The sequence below is a fragment of the Pantherophis guttatus genome, chromosome 14 (assembly GCF_059756535.1).
Source record: "Pantherophis guttatus breed Tessera chromosome 14, ASM5975653v1, whole genome shotgun sequence".
Lineage (NCBI taxonomy): Eukaryota > Metazoa > Chordata > Lepidosauria > Squamata > Colubridae > Pantherophis > Pantherophis guttatus.
In genome coordinates this window covers 14,065,031-14,086,806 of record NC_142076.1, presented here as the reverse complement: position 1 = coordinate 14,086,806, position 21,776 = coordinate 14,065,031, and the positions used below count along the sequence as shown (strand labels likewise).

The 21,776-nt window shown below is 45.3% G+C and overlaps 1 protein-coding gene across 2 annotated transcripts in view; it reads right to left on the bottom strand.

Annotated features, from left to right (window-relative positions):
- GSPT1 (G1 to S phase transition 1) overlaps positions 1–20,123 on the bottom strand; it is a 33,992-nt gene extending 13,869 nt beyond the window's left edge. The window contains exons 1-7 of one of the 2 annotated variants that reach the window (XM_060692923.2): positions 19,235–20,123; positions 7,418–7,462; positions 6,701–6,742; positions 4,497–4,721; positions 3,277–3,310; positions 2,373–2,450; positions 309–489 (exon numbers count right to left, since the gene is read on the bottom strand). In XM_060692923.2, coding sequence (XP_060548906.2) covers positions 309–489; positions 2,373–2,450; positions 3,277–3,310; positions 4,497–4,721; positions 6,701–6,742; positions 7,418–7,462; positions 19,235–19,598 — 969 coding nt within the window. In that variant the 5' untranslated portion in view covers positions 19,599–20,123. Of the gene's footprint in view, positions 1–308; positions 490–2,372; positions 2,451–3,276; positions 3,311–4,496; positions 4,725–6,700; positions 6,743–7,417; positions 7,463–19,234 lie in introns of both variants that reach the window. The other variant, XM_060692921.2, reaches the window with a different exon arrangement.
- Positions 20,124–21,776: the final 1,653 nt, after the last annotated feature.

Sequence of the window (21,776 nt, the reverse complement as noted above, 5' to 3'; positions counted from 1 at the left end):
GAAAAACATACAGGGCAAAACTCTGCATCACCCATCAAGATTTTCACTTGTTGGTAACTTGAGACCATACCGAAAAACACTGCTTCGTTTTCTTATTTCTACAGTATAAGGACTTTTCAAAGATTGATAAGAGAATCTAACATGTACACATTTCTATTATATGCTTTTAATCTGCCTTAGTATTAATTTTTCAGAGAGCGCTTACCACCTATTGGGCGGTTTTAAAATAAAGAACGTAACTTATACAAAGACATGCAGATGTATTAAGAGAGTTTTCCAATCGATCCGTACACAAGAAAGGCTCTTACCAATACAGCTAAATCAGCTTGAGAAGCACCGCCTATCATATTTGGAACAAAGCTCTTATGCCCTGGGGCGTCTAAAATTGTGAAGTGTTTCTTTTCTGTTTCGAAATAGGCACGACCTACTTCCACTGTTTTCCCCTTGTCCCGTTCTTCTTGGTTTGTGTCTAAGGCCCAAGAGAGATACCTATTAAAAAAAAATAAGAATGGAAATAGCTGTTATAAAACTGATTGTTCTCGGATAAATTTATGATAGATGCTACTCTAAAACTTCTCTGAACATTCTCAGCCTTTCCAATAACTAAGTTAAATGCTTCTACACCAGGGGTGTCCAACCTTGGCAACTTTTTAAAGACCTGGGGACTTCAATTCCCAGAATTCACCAGCCACCCAAACTGGCTAGGGGAATTCTGAGAGTTGAAGTCCACAAGTCTTAAAGTTGCCAAAGTTAGACACTTACTCTATGCAATTGTGGATATTGTTTTGGGCTGTCCAACCTTGGCAACTTTTTAGGGGTGTCCAACCTTGGCAACTTTTTAAAGTTGGGGGACTTCAATTCCCAGAAAGTTGGGGGACTTCAATTCCCAGAATTCCCCATCCAGCTTGCCCACAGGTCCACAAGTCTTAGTTGCCAAAGTTGGACAAAGTTGCAGTTGTGGATTTTGTTTTGGGCTCCGACATGCGACTCAGGGAATGGGATGCAGGGGATTATCTGCAGGCAGGAGGGTGAAACAAGTCAAGATGGTGGCCACAAACATGTGATCGAAGCCGCACCCCCTTTGTATACATCTGTTATGAATGGCGAATACATAGATGTATTTTTGCAGTTGGTGGGTTGCCACTAAGCCCTTCTAGGTTGCTGTTATCCATTTCTCAGTCCAGTCTACAAGTTTGAAGTTTCTTCATGCTCTCTTCTCTCAAGAAGAGATCCAAGGTGCTGCTAATCCTTTCCTAGGGAAAAATCTACTCCCTATGGCTTATTCTCTCAGGATAACTTAGTTTCTATGGACTTGTAAGACTCTGGTTACTCTTTATTGGGTGTCTGCCAACTCACTGTCTCCTCCCGGTGGCAAAGAGACTTTTTTAGCTCCTAAGAACTTAGCAGAAGAGCTAATTTTCTTCCTCTTCCTAGTGGATGGACCCAGACGATTATAAATCAAATTTATAATTAACTGAGCAAGAACCTAAATTGAAAATCATTTGTAATGACATTATACCAACACAGGGGGATTCCTCGAGCAGACAGGGGTGTGTGTTTTGGATTACAGTTTTTAATTGGTATTACATCCATTCCTTGGGCAGACAATGCTCAAAGTCAGAAATGTAATTCAGTGATTCTCAACCTTAAGAGGCGTGGACTTCAACTCCCAGAATTCCCCAGAGAGTATGCTGAGCACCCATGTAGCCCATTCATTTCTGCTCCCCCTTTTCCAGCTAGCTCCATAACTAAACAACCTAGAACAATGATGGCTAACCTTTTTCTCGTTGTGTGCCGAAAGCGCACGTGCGTGCCGGCACCCATAATGCAATGTGGGGCCCCCCGCGCGTGCGTGAGCCCCCTGCGCATGCAAGCCTGACCCCTGCTCCCCCGTGCATGCAGGTGAGACTCCCACTCTCCCCATGCATGCGAGCGCGACCCCCCCCCCGCATTTTTGGCCTAGCAGTCCTTCCTGCAGCCTGCTGGGCCCAAAAACAGGCTGTGGGAGGGGGCGCTACTCCCTCTCGTGCATGCGACCCCTGCCCCCATATGTATGCACACGCGTCTCCCACATGTGCTCTGCCCCCGCACATGCGCGGTGCAGCTGAGCTGGGTGAAGGCGTGTGTGCCTGCAGAGAGGGCACCATAGGTTCGTCATCATGGACCTAGAAGTTGCATTTAGCCTGTTGCATCTGTTTTCCAGAAGCCCTAATTTTTATCTTGATGTACAATTTCTCTTGTCTTCTGAAGTGAGGAAGCTAGGTTCCGGTTCAAAGACTCAGGGATTCAGAAAGCTAGGTCAAGCACAACTGGAGCACATGAGGTTATCATCGTTTAAAGTGGATTAAAATTTTAAAACGTAGGCTTCGTACCAGGTTTCTCTGTTTTTTTCTTTAGCTTCTCTTTCGTATTTTTCGAGCGTTCTTTTATCAACCATGCCTGTCAAATACCTGCAAAGAATTCGGTGTGTGAGATATGAAGAAGAAACACGTGTAGAAAGCAGTTTCAGTAGATTTGAAGTTTTTTTTTTTTTTTTTAATGTACAGGTTTCCTTGACTTACGATCAGTCACTTAGTGAGCGTCTGAGGTTATGATGGACCCCGCCCCAAAAGGCCCTTATAACCCAGTTCCCACATTCCAATGGCCTGCTCTGAAGTCACACGACCAAATTTTGAGCATTTAGCCACCGGCCTGCATGTTGTACCATATGCAATGCCCCAGGGTCACGTAACCACAGTTTAAAACAGGTTTGTTTTACGACGGCAGCATTTGCTATATGATCACGGTGTTCACTTAACGGCCACCATGAAAAGGTTGTAAAATCAGATTGGTCAGATGGGTGACCCACTTTTCAACCGTCACAACTTATGACCGTAATGGCAGGCTCCATTATGCTTGTCTGTAAGTCGAAGACTAGGGAATGAAATAGCCCGAGTTGAAACTGAACCCCATTCGGCCAGTCGATAGTTTCAAGAATACACAGCTGCATTTAAAGTTAAGGGTTCCCCCCCCCCACAAAAAAAATTCCCTCAGAACAAATTGGGAAGATCAAGAGGTGGCACATTACAAAAGTGGAGAGAACAGCAGTAATGGCTAACTATTTTTTTTAACAAGCTCTCAGAAAAATGGAAAATTATTTTGTAATAAAAGTGCTTCAGATGATCAGCTGCAGTATTCTTTGATTATAATTATACCTTTTGATTCAGACTAAAAGGTCAATTTAAGGAAGCTTAAGATGACTGAATGGAGCATGTATGGGGGGGGGGGATTACTTACATTATTTGCCCTCCAATTGTTGATTTTCCAGCATCTAAAAAAAAAAGACAAAAGATGTTTAAAATTAGTTCTTCATGAGCAGCTAAGCTAAATTTTTTTGTAAAGGACTTAATTTTTCCATCAGCATTTGTTTTTGTCCTATATAATCATAGAGGGCTAATAATTTAGGATGGATTTTTTTCTCTCTGAAGAAACATCTTGTTCGGATTATATATTTGGAAAATTTCTGATAAGCAGCACCGATTGTATTACAATTGGTACGTAAGCCATTTTCTAACTATCAATGTGGTCTACCCATTTATGTTAACATTTATGTTAGAAACAAGTTGATGCCACATAATCAATCAAACAAACCAGTTTGTTTGACTTTTTCTTTAAAATTTAAACTATGAAAAGCAAAACATATTCTATTCAATTACAGGCATGCCACCTCTGGCTCAACAGATGTTCCTGACCTAGAACTCCCTGCACCCTCAGCCAGCAAGAGGGATGCTGGGAAATTGCATTTCAACATCTGAAAGTTGTACAGGTGGTCCATTTCCTTACTGTAATCCTTTAATACACCTAGAGATGCAAAGGATCAGGACCAAACGTTAGGTTGCAGCTCAAAGATTTATTGCTTAAGCCAGGGGTGTCAAATTCGATTTCATTGAGGGTCGCATGTGTTTGACCTCGGGGAGGGGGGGGAGCGTGGCCAGGTTGACGTCACTCGTGTCAGAAGTGCCTATGGTGGTCCGAGCCCTCTGCCAACAAAAACCGAGCTCCGTTTTCGCTGGCAGAGGGCTGCAGGAGGGCATCGTGGCTTAAAATGGAGCTCAGGAGGGCCAAGCTCCGTTTTCGCTGGCAGAGGCTCCACGGGCTGGTCTTTCACTGTTTCCAAGGCAGCCCTGCGGGCCAGATCTAAGCACCCCGCAGCCAAATATGGCCCGTGGGGCTTGAGTTTGACACCCCTGGCTTAAGCCCATACACAAGAATCTAGAAAACTAAAGTTCAATACTAAATTGGTGCCACAGAAGGCTCAAGAGAATTCAAAAGGGGTTGGACTTGGGCTGTTTGTGGCATTGTAACTACTCTAAACTGATGACATGCTTAACTCCGCCCTCCCCATTCTGCTTTTCTCCTATAGATGATTAGGGAGCCAAGTCCATGGAGGACCAGAAGGTAACAATGCCTGAATATTGGCTCCAAAGTCATCTCTGGAGCTTTCTGGAGCAACTTACCTACGTGTCCAATGAACACCACGTTCACGTGTTCCTTCTTGGGAGCACCAGGGGGAGCCACCATGGATTTGGGTTTTGGCATCTCCTCCTCTTCCTCCATCATTTCCTGGGTGCTCTCTTCAATGGGCCCTGCGTCACCGGAAGGGCCACTTGCTAATTCGGGTTCAATGATTTCTTCTTTGTGGTCCCACGATTCCTCGGGGGACATTTCCGTTTCTCCATTTTCTACTAGGATGGAATAAACAGTAACTTGAAGGAGAGAAGGGCTTTTCAGTGGCTTTCCTGGGAAGGGGTGGGGAGGAGAGGAGAAGGCTTAGCAAGACTACAGAGCAGTTGCCTGTTTTTTAAGTTCCGTTTTTTATTTATTTTCCTCTGTCCCAGAGTTTTGGGATACACATTTTAAAACTTCCATTTTTACAGCAACCACTTGGAGGTTGATTGTAAGTAAATAATGTAAAGCAAGCTACTATTCATAAGATTTGGCTATTTTAACACAGAAGCCCTTTTCTCAACTATAGCGGTAGGAATGCTGAAAACAACCTCCAGACCATAAAGTTTTAGTAGAGTAAACAGTGTGCTGGAATTCACTAATGGAACTGTTTGTGAGAGCTACTGAATGCTAGTCATCTTTTCTTATTCTTTCTCTGCTTATTTTCCTATGAAAACCTAAAATACAGGTTGCATTAATTTGGGGATTAAAATCAAGCTACTGCCACAATCTTTCTTCTTTTTCTCTCTCCAACTTTTTAATATTTTTTTAAATTTTTTATAAAAATATCAAATCAATGTGTGAACAGTGTGGCATTTGGGCACCATACATTCCAATACAAATGAAATTGATCAGATTAAACATAATTACATTCAATCAATTTATGTATTTCTAATAACAATACACATCTATGTTAAGTTGCAGTCTATCACTGTTCAATTATTCCACATTTTTTCATTCTTTACTTTCATTTTATAAAATAAAAATGTATCCATTAATATTCCCCTTATTTCTATCACTTATTCTAGCTTTTAATCATCACCCTTTCTTACAAAACGTTCTTTTTCTTTCCTGTCTAACTTCTAATCATGTCACCTGCCTAAAGGAAAAAAAAAGAATAGAGAGGGAGAGTGGTAGAAGTAACTCAATACAGCAACAACAACAAAAAAAGCTATGCACTTTTTTGTTTTTTGGACTTGCCTCCCAAATTCCTCTCCTAAATCTCCGTCTATGTCTATTTTTTGGATGTCCAATCTAAGTATCTTTCTTGATGGGATAGTTGACAGCTTCCATAATGTTTAGCTAGAAGAATACCAGGCTGGAAAAGGCTGACAAAGGGAGGGTTATCTGTCCTTCCATGATTTGAAACAGCTTTATTAAACAAATATAAATGCAGTCCTGGATCTCACTCAAAGGTCAGGAAACTGACTCTACTTGGGGATATCCTGATCTCAGCACTGCTTTCTCCACATGGCTCCTGAAATTACCGATCATCTTCTCTGTCTTTGGCACGGACATGCCCATAAATACTCACCCCCCCCCCCAAGCACGGCTTCTCTGGAATGGGAAAACCAGCTGTGGTTGGTACTGCTAAAGTGAACCTTTGCAGATCTTCTGCAAAGCATCTGGGACCCACCACTAATCAGGAAGCAACACACCATTCGAGGAGAAACTGCAAATGTACAGGTAGTCCTCAATTTATGACCACAACTGAGCCCCAAAGTTGTTGCTAAGTGGGACGTTTGCTAATTGCCCCATTTTTATGACCTTCCTTGTCACAATTGTTAAGTGAATCACTGCAGTTGTTAAGTTAGTAACACAGTTGTTAAGTGAATCTGGCTTCCCCATGGACTTTGCTTGTCAAAAGGTCGCAAAAAGGGATCACGCAACCTCAGGTCACGGCAACTGTCATATATGTGAGTCAGTTGCCAAGCGTCTTGAGTTTTGATCACGTGACCAAGTGGGACGCTGCCACGGTAGTAAGGGTGAAAAACGGTCGTTTTTTCAGGGCCATTGTAACTTCAAATGGTCACTGAATGAATGAATGGTTGTAACTTGAGGACGACCTGTAACCATCTCTTGAGTACCCGAGCTTTCTAAATTGGCCAAGCGGTTCCACAAACCAGAGGCGATCATAATATAGAGACCAGTTAGGAAGAGCTTCAAGGTTGCAAGGGGAAGGGCCCAGTTCAAGCTATGCTATGTGGTTTCTTACCAACGGCTTCGGAGATTTCCATACCAATGGCAACGTTTGACCCTGGAAGAATAGGAAGAAGCAGGTTAAAGGGGTTGCATCAGCTCAAGTCTTCCCAGTTCATATTCTTTTTGAGCACTGGACTTCATCGTTTTTTGCTCATTGCGCAGTCAGCCAGATGCTCAGATTGGATTTGGCATTTCTGTCCACCTCTCGAGTCCTTTTTCCAAGGGCCTGGGACGGACAAAGGTGGAGGCTTGATGCTGTTGCAGTTACACTCGCAGGATGTAAGCTGTGTGAAGGACAGCTGCCTTTTGTAATTGACTGATTGTCAACGCCAAGTGGTGCTGCAATGGTTTTGGGATTGCACCCAAGGCTCCTATTACTACTGGTGATGTTATTTATTAAATGTATATGCTGCCCATCTCACTGTCAAGCAACTCTGGGTGGCTTACAACATGACGCACGCAACAATATAAAACATTACATAAACAAAAATGAGCCGAGATAGGAACCAGTACACAATGGGGTGGGGTGGGGAAGGGTCAGAGCCAGGTTTTTGTGGCCTTTTTATAAGACCAATAGGATGGGGGCAGGTCTCACCTAGAGGGCCATGATGTTCCAGATTGCTTCTAATTGTGTAAAGGCTCCACAAATTTGTTTCCTAACCCCAATAGCTGAGCGTTACATTTGTCAGACACGGAAAAAGAAAAAGAAAAAAAGAAGGAAATGTATTACCTTCACAAGACGGCAGGTCTTCTTGTGATGATTCTGCCGACGCCCCTTCAAAAAGAAAAAGAAACAGTTGGTATAACTCCAGGGAAAATTGAAGAACAAAACTAGCCACTGTTCAGAAGGAAAAACGAAGCTGGTGTGCTCTTCTCCTATTCTTTGAATATTCAGGACTCTGGACTCAGAGGCCAATTCAATCCTTACAAAGCATTTTTTTTTTTAAAAAATAAAATGCTATGCAGCCCATCTCACCTATAAGGTAAAGGTTCCCCTCACACATATGTGCTAGTCGTTCCCAACTCTAGGGGTGGTGCTCATCTCCGTTTCAAAGCCGAAGAGCCAGCACTCCGTGGTCTTGTGGCCAGCATGACTCAACGCCAAAGGCGCACAGAATGCTGTTACCTTCTCACCAAAGGTGGTCCCTAGTTTTCTACTTGCATTTTTTACCTGCTTTCGAACTGCTAGGTTAGCAGAAGCTGGGACAAGTCACGGGAGCTCACCCCGTTACACAGCACTAGGGATTCGAACTGCTCAACTGCCGACCTTTCGATCGACAAGCTCAGCGTCTTAGCCACTGAGCCACTGCGTCCCTAGGGGGGACACTATAAGCCAACTATAAAGGCGGTTTACAAGTTATAAAACAGGTAAGAAAACAAAACACCGAAACATTGGTACTACTCAGATTAAGCTTTTGAAAACTATACTTAAACCAGAACTAAGGGATGGATGGGGATGTCTTCTTACCCCGTCATTAACATAAAACCAGGCAATCTTACGGCGTAGCAGGAGGAGTAAACCAGACTATAACGTGGAGCCTGCTTCTCTAGATGTTGCTGAATTATACCTTCCAGCGGGCCTCGTAATTGGCTATGTTGGTTAGGGCTGCAGGGGTGTTGCCGCTAAGTAACGCCTAAAAGGCCATCGGTTCCCCAACTTGGTTCAAAGCATGAAATTGCACACACCCAAGCTCTTCCTTGTGAGTGTCTTTGAGCGGAGGGCGGGGGCACACACTTCACTACTGCTCACTAAAGTATAAATAATCACGGTCTGCCCTTTTCCCTGCGGCCAATTTGTCTGCAAGCGTGGCAGGCAAAAACCTACCCAACTGGCCTACGTTGGCGTGTGGACCAGGCTCAAGGCCCTATTCCTAGCAATTCTGTTCAAAGCATCAGTGAAACAGGAGGACAGGGTTGGAAGCAGGGGTGAAATCTAAAATTTGTTACTACCGGTTCTGTGGGCGTGGCTTGATGGGGGGGTTAATGTGACTGGGTGGGCGTGGCCAATTTTTTTTACTTTTACAACCATTTTTTCGGCGAAGAGGTTGTAAAAAAATGCTTTCAAAAGGCTCTGACGATCCCAGCTGAGTTGCCTGATCGGCAGAGGCTTTTTTCCTTTTAAATGCCTCTGACGATCCCGGCTGAGTTGCCTGATCGGCAGAGGCTTTTTTCCTTTTAAATGCCTCTCACGATCCCGGCTGAGTTGCCTGATCGGCAGAGGCTTTTTTCCTTTTAAATGCCTCTGACGATCCCGGCTGAGTTGCCTGATCGGCAGAGGCTTTTTTCCTTTTAAATGCCTCTGACGATCCCGGCTGAGTTGCCTGATCGGCAGAGGCTTTTTAAAAAAGCCTCTGCCGATCAGGCAACTCAGCCGGGATCGTCAGAGGCATTTAAAAGGAAAAAAAGCCTCTGATGATCGCGTGGCTCAGCTGGGCATGGGGGTGGGAGAGGGATTTTTGCTACTGGTTCTCTGAACCACCCGCCTCCATTGCTACCGGATCGGGTGATCCGGTTTGAACCGGGAGCATTTCACCCCTGATTGGAAGGGACCTTGGATGCTAACGGTCCCCAGCCTTCTTGGCGCTAGGGACCAGTTCCACGGAATTAACTCTTGACAACTACCAAGGCAGGAGAATTGTGACTTCATATTCTTTTGGAAGAGCGGAATAAAAGTTACGTCAACTCTGATGAAAGGCAAGAAGCGTGTGACATGTTAGAAGCGGCCGTGCTGTAAGTAATTCTGTAAGCAGTTCTGTTTGTGACTATTGCACAACCGGACTGCAATAAATACTTAAATCTTTCCATTCTCTTTGCAGAGGAATTTTTTTTTTCTTTTTCGTACAAACACTGGACAATGTCCTACCAAGCTTGTAAAAAAAAAAGCATTTGCTTGCTCCATGTAAGATCAGCAAACAGACAAGAAAGCTTGAGTTTGAACTGAAGCTCTTCCTCCAGTTTCAGACCATCCGAGGATAAAATTTCCTACTTGCTTTCAGAATTTAATTAATGGACACATATGTTCTTTATCGGTGATGGTGAACCTTTTCGGCACCGAGTGCTGAAAAGGAAGCGTGCAGGTGTGGCACCAAGTGCTGAAAAGGGAGCAGTTTGTGCGCGTGTGCGCATGGTCGTCTGGATCGAGACCAGGAATAGGAGTTGCCCGGGGGCATGCATGCGCCAGAGAATGTACTTGCGGTTTCTTCAGGTTACTGCAGCACATGCGCCCATGCCAATCAGCTGGCCAGCGCACATTCTCACACCAGAAAATGGAAGACCAATTCTTTTGTTTCCAGCATTGACGCAAGCACAAAGACCAGCTGATTGTCGCGCAGGCATGCGTGACAGAAACCTGGAAGAGCAACGGGTGACGCCGCACACGCCAGGCGACATGACTCCGCGTGCCACTTCGGGCACACGTGCCATAGGTTTGCCATCACGGTTCTAAATAAATACATGCAGCTATGGTGGGCTAAGACTCGGGGAGATCCAGATTCAAAACACCAAGATGATGCTCAATGGGTCACACACCATGTCGCAGCCAAATCCATCTCACAAGCTTGTGAGGATAACACAAAGTGATCAAAGCACGTTGCCCTCAGTGTTTATATCGATGCAACAGATGATAAGAACAACAATAGATGAAAACCAACAACAGTTCTAGCATGAAAAATTGAAAATATAAGCCCTAACTGAGGAATACTTGTCAGAAGATCAGTGAGATTAAACACGGAACATGGAAATTTAGATCAGACTGCTGAGCGATATTGTTTCAGACATTAATTTGAAGCAGGGATTAGTACCGTGATGGCGAATCTATAGCACACGTGCCACAGGTGGCACACAGAGCCATATCTGTGGGCACGTGAGCGGTGCCCTAGGTCAGCTCCAGCATGCATGCGCGTGCCGGCCAGCTGATTTTTGGGCCTTCCAGGCCCACCAGAAGTCGGGAAATTTCCAATCTCTGGAGGGCCTCCGGGAGGAGTAGGGAAGGCTATTTTTGCCCTCCCCAGGCTCCAAGAAAGCCTCTGGAGCCTGGGGAGGGCAAAAAGCGGGCCTACCGTAACCTTTTTGCTGTCGTGTGCCAAAAACGGGGGAAGCACGTGTGTGTGTGTGTGTGTGTGTGTGTGTCGGGTGCACATGCACAGGGGGGGCAGGGTGTGTGAGCATACACACACGCAACTCCCCACCCCCGCACTCCCCCTGCTTTTGGCACACGACAGCAAAAAGGTTAACCATCACTGGAGTAGTACATCACTTAGGTGTTGTTGTTTTTAAAGTTGTGGAACATGTTACTACAACTCAAGTGAGAATCTGATGTTCCAGAGAGGGTCATAAGATGTTCAAATGCAAATGGAAATTTTTTTTTTTTTGCTTTTCCTGGAGAAGGAAAGACCTCATTATTTGGATCAGGCAATTCTGATTTTTTTTTTTTTTTTAAGGTTATTCCTTCTCAGCCCTAAGAAAAGGCCTTCTTAAAAATGTGGCCAACAAAACAGCCGGAATTTATCTATGCAATTGCCAGGAATTAAGACTGACTGGAAGGCAAAAGGAAAAACACACAAATTCCAAACCCTTTCGAACAGGTGGTTTTGAAAAAAAAAAAAAAAAAAAGCCTGGGTTGAAATAGTTTTCTAAAGTCAAGATTCTCAAACATGCCAGTGGTTAAGGCACAGGGTTGGAAAGCAGGAGACTGTGGGTTCAAGTTCCGCCTTAGCCATGACAGCCGGCTGGATGACTTGGGGGGAAAATAGGAGGAGGAAGGTGCTATTGTAAACTTTGAATGGCCACTGAATGAATGGTTGTAAGTCGAGGACCATCCGTAGTTGCCATCCTCAGAGACATTATGTAACCCGTAAGTAACCTCCACTTACATAGGTATGGGCAGTTTTCAATAAGAGCCAGCATATGTGTAATTTTCGGCTAGCAATTGGCTGGGTTTACATAGGGACGTGATGGCTCAGGGGCTAAGACGCTGAGCTTGTCAATCGAAAGGTCGGCAGTTCAGCGGTTCGAATCCCTAGCGCCACAAAATGGGCTGAGCTCCAGTTACTTGTCCCAGCTTCTGTCAACCTAGCAGTTTGAAAGCAGGTAAAAAATGCAAGTAAAAAAAAAAAAAGGGACTCCCTTTGGTGGGAAGGGAACAGCATTCCGTGCACCTTTGGGGTTGAGTCATGCCGGCCACATGACCACGGAGACATCTTCAGACAGCGCTGGCTCTTCAGCTTTAAACGGAGATGAGCATCGCCTCCTAGAGTCGGGAACAACTACCACATATGTGCGAGGGGAACCTTTACATTTACCTTTACATAGAGAGATTCTCTCCTAATTTTAGGAATCATACCTCTGAAAAAGTTACTTTATTCTTTATTCTCCTATTTATGCCTTTTTCTTGGAATGCAGAAACCAGTTAGAGCTGATTACCCTGGTCTACGTTATCAATTATGACTGCCATTCTGCAGAGACTGAAGCAAGCGGCACAAAAAAAAAAAAAAAAAAAAGACACAGAAACGTGAGCTAAGCAGAAAAACAGGAATCACCATCCCTTTCATGATTGAATCAGGTCCAAGGTAAAGCTAAGCATTTAATGACGTCCAATTAGAGTCACTAGGAGGAGGGGCAGGTTATTATGGCGGGGAAAATAATTCAGGAGTCTGCTAACTCTTTTCCCACAAATTTTACTAAAAGGAACAAGTTTTCGTGAGCTACGTTGCCTCCATCTGGTCCAATGAGCTGCCGCTCACAAAAACTTATGTTTTTAATAAAATTCAGTTAGTTGGAAGAACCGCTAGCAGATTCATATTTTTTTTTTTTGCACTTTCCTTTGGTGCAAAATCACATTTGTGATCGTCAGATGACTATCCGCGTACAAAACAGGTTACAATCGGTCAGCAACTTACTGACCCCGAATAGGCGAGAAATGCTTACTTAGCGGATAGGATTGCAGAAAATACAAACAATTCCGACTTGGGATGAATTTCTGGCCGCCTGAGGCTTCTTCTTCCAACCAAGGATCGTTAAATCCCATCTTCTCTTATTCTGTAACCTGTGGGGGCACCCGGTGCCAATCTGTTTAAGGGCAAAGCGGGTGCTTCCACACCCTTATCGGAGGTACAGCCTTGTGTTTCTGTACGCTGCTTGATAACATGCCCTTCGTGTGCCATGAGGAGGTAATGCGGTCAGCAATTAAGCCAGTATCTTAGGTTCAACATGGAGCGAAAGGGATGGCAGACCTGCTGCTATCCTGAGATTGCAGCAAACCCATTTGCAAATTCTGCAGTGTAGACCAGATGGCATCTAACTTCCCTTGCATCACTAATAACAGAGCTGGATGGGACCTTGGAAGTCATCTAGTCCAACCCTCTGCTCAAGCAGGAGACCCTAGACCAGTGGTTCCCAATGTGGGGCCAATGCCCCACAGGGGGGCAATTTGATTTTTAACGGGGGCAATTGGAACCTTGTTTAAACCGAAGTTAATGGATTTTAGGCTTCGTCCGTGTGAGTAGGTGTCACTTCTGAATAGTAAGAATCAGGGGTGAAATCCAGCAGGTTCTAAAGAACCGGTAGCGGAAATTTTGAGTGGTTCGGAGAACCGGTAGCGGAAATTTTGGGTGGTTCGGAGAACCAGCAAATACCACCTCTGGCTGGCCCCAGAGTGGGGTGGGAATGGGGATTTTGCAATATCCCTCTCCTGCCACGCCCACAGAACCGGTAGTAAAAAAAAATTCAATTTCACCACTGGTAAGAATTATATGTCACAGGGGAGGGGTGGGGGAAGAATCAGGATTTTAGAGATGCTTAGGTGGGGCATGGCCAAAAAAAGGTTGGGAACCACTGCCCTAGACAGCAATTGGCTGTCCAGTCTCTTCTTAAAAGCCTCCAGTGATGGAACCCACAACTCTTGAAGGCAAGCTGTTCCACTAGTTGATTGATCTGTCAGGAAATTTCTCCTTAATTCTACTATGCTTCCCCGAAAATAAGACCCTGTCTTATATTTTTTTGAACCCTGAAATAAGCGCTTGGCCTTATTGCCATGTGCTCAAAAGCCCGATTGGGCTTATTATCAGGGGATGTCTTATTTTGGAGGAAACAGGGTAAGTTGGCTCTCTCCTTGGGTTTTTTTTCTTGTCTTGCCTTTTGGTGTTTTGGAAAATAGGTTGACCCCCTTTGTCTTTGTATGAGACCCTCAAATATTGGAACACTGCTATCATGTCACCCCCCCAGGCCTTCTTTTCATTAGACTAGAAATACCCAATAATTCCTGTAACTGTTCTTTTTAGCCTCCGGCACCCTAATCGTCTTTGTTGCTCTTTTCTGCATTCTTTCCAGAGTCTCCGTTGCTTTTCTGGTCCCAGTTAGCAAAACAGGATAAAAAGAAACTCACACATCTGCATCCTTAAGCTTCATTCTAGGTTTTATTTTAGCCTTGAGAATCGTGCCCATGGGAATGACTAAATCAAACGTGTGTTTACTATCCTCACACTTGGCAGAGAGGTGTGCGAAATGTTAGATGCGTGGAATTTCGCGAAAGCTTCCGTTGGTGTGCAAAATTGGCCGGCCTAGACTGATGAGGGTTTTAATATGGATTTTAATTGATTTTAGGGATTTCATGTGTAACTTTTAACCCGGAGTTTTTGTTTATTTTTCTGTTTTATTGTTGTGAGCCGCCCTGAGTCCTCTCGGAGAAAGGGCGGCATATAAGTCTAAACAAACAAACAAACAAATAAATAAATAAAATGGGGAGAAGTGGAGGCTTTGTGTGTTCTAGAAACATTTTTCGTCTGTAATGGAGTGTTTCAACTTAGAATACTTTTTACTTCAAACTCAGAAAGCTTGCAAAATGCTAAATCAGTGGTTTCGTATTAAAAACAAGGTATTTCACAAAACGTCTGCAGGAACTGTTTTGCATGCAGATGGACACCTGTGCTTTGGATGTCCCTCAAAAGACAACATTTGGAAAAATTCTGTCTTGTTGAGATCAAACAACAGGATAATGCAAGCAAGCGGCTAAATAAACGGTCTCACTCGGGGAATTTCTCCCCGAAGCAACAGTTAAAGTAGGGCACCTCTCCAAGCAGTTTGCTAAATATTTAATAAAGTTAATAAAAGCACGAAGCCCTGGATTCCAATATTTGAAAGACCCATATGGGATTATAACAAGCCAGAAATCTCCAACTTGAATGAAATGTTGGATTCAAAGTTTCACTGCTCATTTAGATGCTGGCAAGGTTTTTTTTTAAAAAATAGAAATGATTGGGCAGTCTCCAGAAGTATGCTTGCACAATCCTGATAAGCATAGGACCCAGCTCTACAGATAATCTGACATTAAAGGAAAAAAAAGAGAGCCAGCTAATCAGGTCTTCCCTACTTGGAATCAATTCTTGTTGCAAGATACGATGGATTTCTTTACATGTCTAACTTACTGAAGTTTGCCCCAGAAAACAAATGCTTAATTTCGAATGTTATTAGCCGCCCAACTCTAATGGACTCTGAGCAGCGTACAAACCTAGTTTTGTAAAAACAAACCCAACTAGAAACCAACCAAACAGGGACCTAGGCAACTAATAAACACCAACCTCAGACCTGGGACCAAACCAAGGTTTCCAAGACTTTCTGGAACTCTGAGAGACATAATGCTGCCCTTATTTATTTATGTCCTGCCCTTCTTTTTGCAAATAAGGTGGCAAACGTATCCAACAAAACATCCTTCTCCTGCTTTCCCCACAACAACCCTGTGAAGTTGATTGGATTGAGAGAGTCAGCCAGCTGGCTTTAATGGCTAAAGCCTCATCTTCATGGCCCCTTATCTTTGGGGGTGGGGAAGGCTGTTTTAGAGAATGGGGGCCTCAACAGAGAAGGCACCCTTTCCTTCTGCCAACAGGACGACAGTGTTTATTGAAGGAGTCCTGGAACGCACTCACTTTACTGGAAGATATTGGGTGGGCAAAACGACGCTGGATTTAAGAGCAAAATGAACATACCTGCAATGTATGTTGAGGACATCCCTTTAAACTGATACTCAAAGGGTCAAATATGATTTACGTTGGGGCAGGAAAGTAAACTAGTGGCCTGCAAGAATATTAAGACTTTACATCCAGCATTCTTGTGCCTTTAGACTAGCTGGGAAGTTGGAGTTTAAAACACATGGAGAACATCAGGCAGCCTAACCTAGGCTAAGCAGCTGTAGGCACTTATCTAAAACCCAAGACAAAAGGCACACTAGAAGATTATGAACACATTTTAAGGGGATTCCACAAGACAAAGTGAGTAAAAATGTTGGGATTACCCGAGAGCTTTATGTTAACTTTTCTGAAATTCCTACAAGAGAAAATTGAATTTAACCATCACTTCTTCCCCAAAGCCAAGTCAAATCAAACTGTCAAATATGCCTTTTGTGTTTGGGCAGGTTATATGAAAACTACAATTGTATTTGGTAACATGTTTAGAGTTTAGCACACTAAGTAAACCCCTGGTCTATCGGGCTTCTTGCCTGGCACACTATTAATAATATTCTTTTTTAGATATAACTGAACATACTTAATATTCCTGCTCTTATTATCCCACACAACAAAAATCCTGTGAGGTGTGTTGGGCTGAGAGAGAGAGAGAGGGACTGGCCCAAAGTCACCTAACCAGCTATCATGCCAAAGGTGGGATTAGAACTCACGGTTTCCTGGTGATTGGCCCAAAATCACCCAAGCTGGCTTTGTGCCTAAGGCAGGACTAGAACTCATCATCTCCTAGTTTTTAGGCCAGCAGCTTCACCACGACACCAAACTAGCTTTATAATCTTAAACCCATCGCAATTCCTAGGAATGCCTCTACTAGTCTGTCTTATCCACTCCAGGACAAGGATTGAATGCTGTTAATTATTTGAAATTCTATCTGTCAATAAAGGCCTTGGGGCGTCTCCATTGTTTTTCTTCCTGCTCCTCTTTTTAAAATACCTTTACATTTTGTCCCCCTGAGACCTTGCTGGCTTCCAAGTCACTGAACCTGCCTGGATCCCCAAAAACACAGCTTACCTCTTTTTATTTCCTGACCCTATCTTATCTCAAAGACAGTGAGTTTTACAGCGAAAGGGAAAAGCAGCCTTGTGGAAAAAGTCAAGAAAAAGGATCACCAACCAACCGCCTATTTGAAAAGTGGCTTGAGAATGAAGAGTCTCCTCTGAGCGGTTTCACAGCAACTCTTGAGACTACCAGGAAATACTCTTCTCTCCCCCCACCACACCTTTCTCTACTGCCAAAAAGGAAGGTTGACGTCTTTCCACCGTTCAAGATTGCATCACAGGCCAAGGGGGTGCTGCTCTGAGTCATTCCTTGGCTCAGCGGCCCCAGTATAGACGGATGAACAGCTCTTCCTACCACAAGCAGGGAAACCTGTCTTGCAGAATCACCAAGAGGCTCTCCCGTCCCACTCGCTCAAGGCTGAACTCTGGAAATGTCCCTCGGAAATTCCTCGAGAAGGTTGCCTTGATGGCCAGAGAAAGGGGCCTCTTCCATCACTGTTCAGACTTTCCCGCTGGGATGGGATGGCTGTGAGGATCGCTCTGCTTTTTTTAAAAAAATCCCTGCCATCCTCCTCTTCTGACGGAGGGTGGCAAAACGGTAAGAACTAGGTCAAGCTGTGGGTTTCCCCTCGGGGAGTTTCGGAGTGCAACCCCAATCATACTGCCTTGGCAGAGGCCCAGAAAAACACGGGTCAAGCAATCTTGCAAGCAACCAGCTGTCTAATTATCAGAAGGGAAGGGAGAAGAAGGCCAGCCACTCCCAGCCAGGATGTCTTCAGGCCAACCTGTTGTTCATCCTGGGTTTAGACCATGGGTGTCCAACCTCAGCAACTTTAAGACTTGGTGGACTTCAACTCCCAGAATGGAACCAAGGATGTCCGACTCTGGCAACTTCAAGACTTGGGGACTCCCAGAATTGAACCAGGGGTGTCCAACCTTGCAATTTTTAAGACTTGTTGAGCTCCAACTCCCAGAATTGAACCAGGGGTGTCCAACACTGGCAACTTTTAAGACTGGGGGACTTCAACTCCCAGAATTCCTCAGCCAGTTGGACACCCTTGGTTTAGTTAAAGGAACTCTGGCTGGGGAATTCTGGGAGTTGAAGTCCCCCGGTCTTAAACTTGCCAAGGTTGGACATCTCTGGTTTAGACCTTGACCTACCTTGCAGGGTTGTTGATGGACAACCCCAGAGCACAATCCTTTCTCTGCTGAGCCCCCCCCATTTTTTTGGGAGGGGGAGAAACTCCCATCTCGTTGGCAACCTTTTCAAACCCTTTAGAGGCAACCCACCCTCTCCCAGGCCTACTCCCAATATATTCTGGGGAAGGGATGGGGAGGAGCACCCATATACATACATACATACATACATACATACATACATATATATATACACACACATACATATACATATATACGTACACATTACACACACACACACACACACACACACACACACATATATATATTGATGCCCTTGGGGTGGGTCAAGGCCAGATCTGCATCCCAATGGTGGCTCCTGGGAAGGGGAGGGGGCTCTCTAACTCAGGGCGACCTTCCCCACAAAGTTATCGTGTGTGTGTGGGGGGAAAGGGAATTCAAAGAGAGCCCCTTAAAAGACTGAAGACTGCCTAAACCCCAAGGCGCAGAGGGCAATAATGGGGGAAAGGGGTCTTAGGCAGCCTAATTGGGCAGGTGGGGGGGGGGCTTTAGAAAGGTGCCCCTGAATCTGGTCAGGAGGGGAATTAAAAGACTGAAGGGACCCCCAAGAACTGCCTGGGCAATAATGGGATGAGGGGGTGTTTAATAACGGGGGGGGGGTTGTCTTAGGCAGCCTAATTGGGCAGAGGGGGGGCCTTTAGAAAGGTGCCCATGAATCCCGTTGTGAGGGGAATTAAAAGACTGAAGGGACCCCCAAGAACTGCCTGAGCAATAATGGGGGGTGTTTAATAATGGGGGGGGGGTTGTCTTAGGCAGCCTAATTGGGCAGACGTGGGAGGGGGCCTTTAGAAAGGTGCCCCTGAATCCAGTCAGAAGGGGAATTAAAAGACTGAAGGGACCCCCAAGAACTGCCTGGGCAATAATGGGATGAGGGGGTGTTTAATAATGGGGGGGTTGTTTTAGGCAGCCTAATTGGGCAGGGGGGGCCTTTAGAAAGGTGCCCATGAATCCCGTCGTGGGGGGGATTAAAAGACTGAAGGGACCCCCAAGAACTGTCTGAGCAATAATTGTTTTTTTTTTTTGTTTAATAATGGGGGGGGGTTTGTCTTAGGCAGCCTAATTGGGCAGAGGGGGGGGCTTTAGAAAGGTGCCCCTGAATCCAGTCAGAAGGGGAATTAAAAGACTGAAGGGACCCCCCAAGAACTGCCTCGGCAATAATGGGGTTTTTTTTGTTTAATAATGGAAGGGGGGGGTTGTCTTAGGCAGCCGTAATTGGGCGAAGGAGGAGGGAGTCTTTAGAAAGCTGCCCCACGGAGGTGTGTGTGTGTGGGGGGGGAAAAGAGGGTCCCCGTCCAGTGTCGGGCCGTTCCGCGGGCTCACCGTGTGTCAGCGACGGGGCGGTCGGCGTCGGAGGCGAAGGGGGCGTCGGCGGCGCGGGTTGTCCGGGGCCTCCCCTCAGGAAAGCCGGCACGAACTCGGCGGCGTGGACGTTGGGCACGAAGGGCTTGGCGTTGACGTTGAGGTGCCGGCTGAAGGCCGCGCCCAGGAGCTGCTGCTGCTGCTCCTCCTCCGATTCCAGCTGGGCCGAGCCGGGCCCCGACGCTGCCGCCGCCGCCGCCACCGCCGCCGCTGCGGCTTCCTCGTCCACGGCGGCGGCGGCGCTTCCGCTGCTGGGCTCGAGGTCCGCCTGGTCCCAGCAATCGGGCGCCGAGTCGCTGCTGCTCCCGCTGCCGTTCGCCTCCATTTTGTACGGCCGGCCCCCTCACGAGCCTCTCTTGCGGCGGCCCAAGCGCCTCCCCGGCGGGGAGGGGAGGGGAGGGAAGGGGCGGAGAGGCGGCGGACTGACGGACGGACGGACGGCGACAAGCTGAGGCGGAGGCGGCGACCCCGGTCTTCGCTCGGGCCACGCTCCGCGTGTGCCCCACCGCCCCGACGCAGTATGGCCTCCCTCAGCTGCCGTACGCTTCGTCTTCCGTGCGCAGGCGCGGGCGCCGCCTGGACGCTCGGTAGTCCTAACGTCCTCGCGTAAGCCCTTGCGACACGTGGGCGCTGCCGGGCTGAGGACTACAACTCCCGAAAGGCGTCGGGGAGGAGAGAGAGAGAGAGAGAGAGAGAGAGAGAGAGAGAGAGAGAGAGAGAGAGAGAGATACGCACGGGAAGCACAGCTCACTGCCTTTTCCTTTCTTTCCGCTCCCTCCCTCGCGCTTGGCGTGGATTCCTCCGTGCCTCTGCAAAAACAACAATCCCCAGCAGCCATCGCGCGGTCCTTGCCTTATGCGCACGCGCTCTTTCTTCCTTCCCTCTCCCGATGGGAATTTTCTGATTTCTGTTGCAAAGGAAGAGATCAGAAGCAGTTTTTACGGCAAGGGAGTGGGAGTTGAGAGGTGGTGATGGATGTATTTGATGGAAATGGCGTTCAAAAAGCGAGAGATTTAATGAGCCTTGTCACCAAGGAAGGAGAAGAATATTTTTTTAGAATACAATGGAATAGAATAGAATGAAATTAGGAAAGAATGGAATGGAATGGAATGGAATGGAATAGAATAGAATAGAATAGAATAGAATAGGAATTCTTTTTTTATTATTAAAAAGTTTTAACAAGTATTACAACAATTTTTCCCATCCCTCTTTCCCCCCTTCCCTCCTCCACCCACCCCCCATCCCCCCTCTCCCTCCAACCTCCCTCCCCCCCACTTCCCAGAGCAAAAACAGTGTATAGCATAACAAACATAAGCTAAAATAATCTAACTTTCTGTAGTCTCCAAACTCCCTCTTGCTCTTTAACTCCCCTTTCAACTGACAAAACATAAGTCAAAAAGAAAATATTTATTTCATTCATAAGCTATTTGAAACTTTTTAGTCCGATATTTGTTCTGAATATAATCAATCCATCTTCTCCATTCCGATATACAGTATATTGTTTCCTAGTATGATTCGATTATTTGTACCCTATGACTATCATTAAGTGTTGTACCTTATGATTCTTGACAAATGTATCTTTTCTTTTTATGTACACTGAGAACATATGCACCAAAGACAAATTCCTTGTGTGTCCAATCACACTTGGCCAATAAAGAATTCTATCTGTCTGTCTGTCTGTCTGTCTGTCTATGTCACAAATCAGGAAACTTTCGCAGAACTATCACTGGATGTCACTCTTGAGTCATACAATTTTCAAATGAGATTTGTTTCTTGGGAGAGGGAATTAATTTGCTCCAGGGGTATTAGGATGTTAGTTGGACAGTCAATAATGCTTTAATTAATCGTCCTCTATCTGATCGTAGTTAGAAAAAATGTGATTTAAGATTTAACCGTCTGGTGATTTTAATGAGCATGGGTAAGCCTTGCATCATCAGTTCTCACATGAATTATTTCCTTTCATCACCAACTGCCTGTAATGATTTTGCAAACCATATTACAGAAGATACATTATTCATTATCCTACATTATGCAAAGTGAATCGTGTTTTTTTCTCCACTTGATTATTGATGATGTTGAATTAGAAATTCATAATGATCACAAATAAGAGTACAAACTTAATCTTGCATCCCCTCTGGAAATGCTGAAGAAAGCTGCATAGAGCTTTATTTAGGGATCCGCTCTCCAAGGTACTGTACTTCTATTTTCTTATACCCAAATAATCTAATGCACCAAGAAAAATAAAATTTCCCCCATCTAAAACTATATTTACAAGCATTTCAGCAACTGAAACAAGAAAGGGAATGAAAATGTGGCGCTCTGCTGGCTTAATTTGAATTTATTTATTACATTTTTCTTTACTGATTAAAACTTATACGCTGGCCATCTCACCTAACCCTTTTTCTCCCTCACCATCTTTTTCTACGAACCTCCCCAAGGCTGATCATTCCCACAGCCCTTTGGTTCGAAGCCCCACGTGCCTCAAGTTCTCCCACCCTGTTTC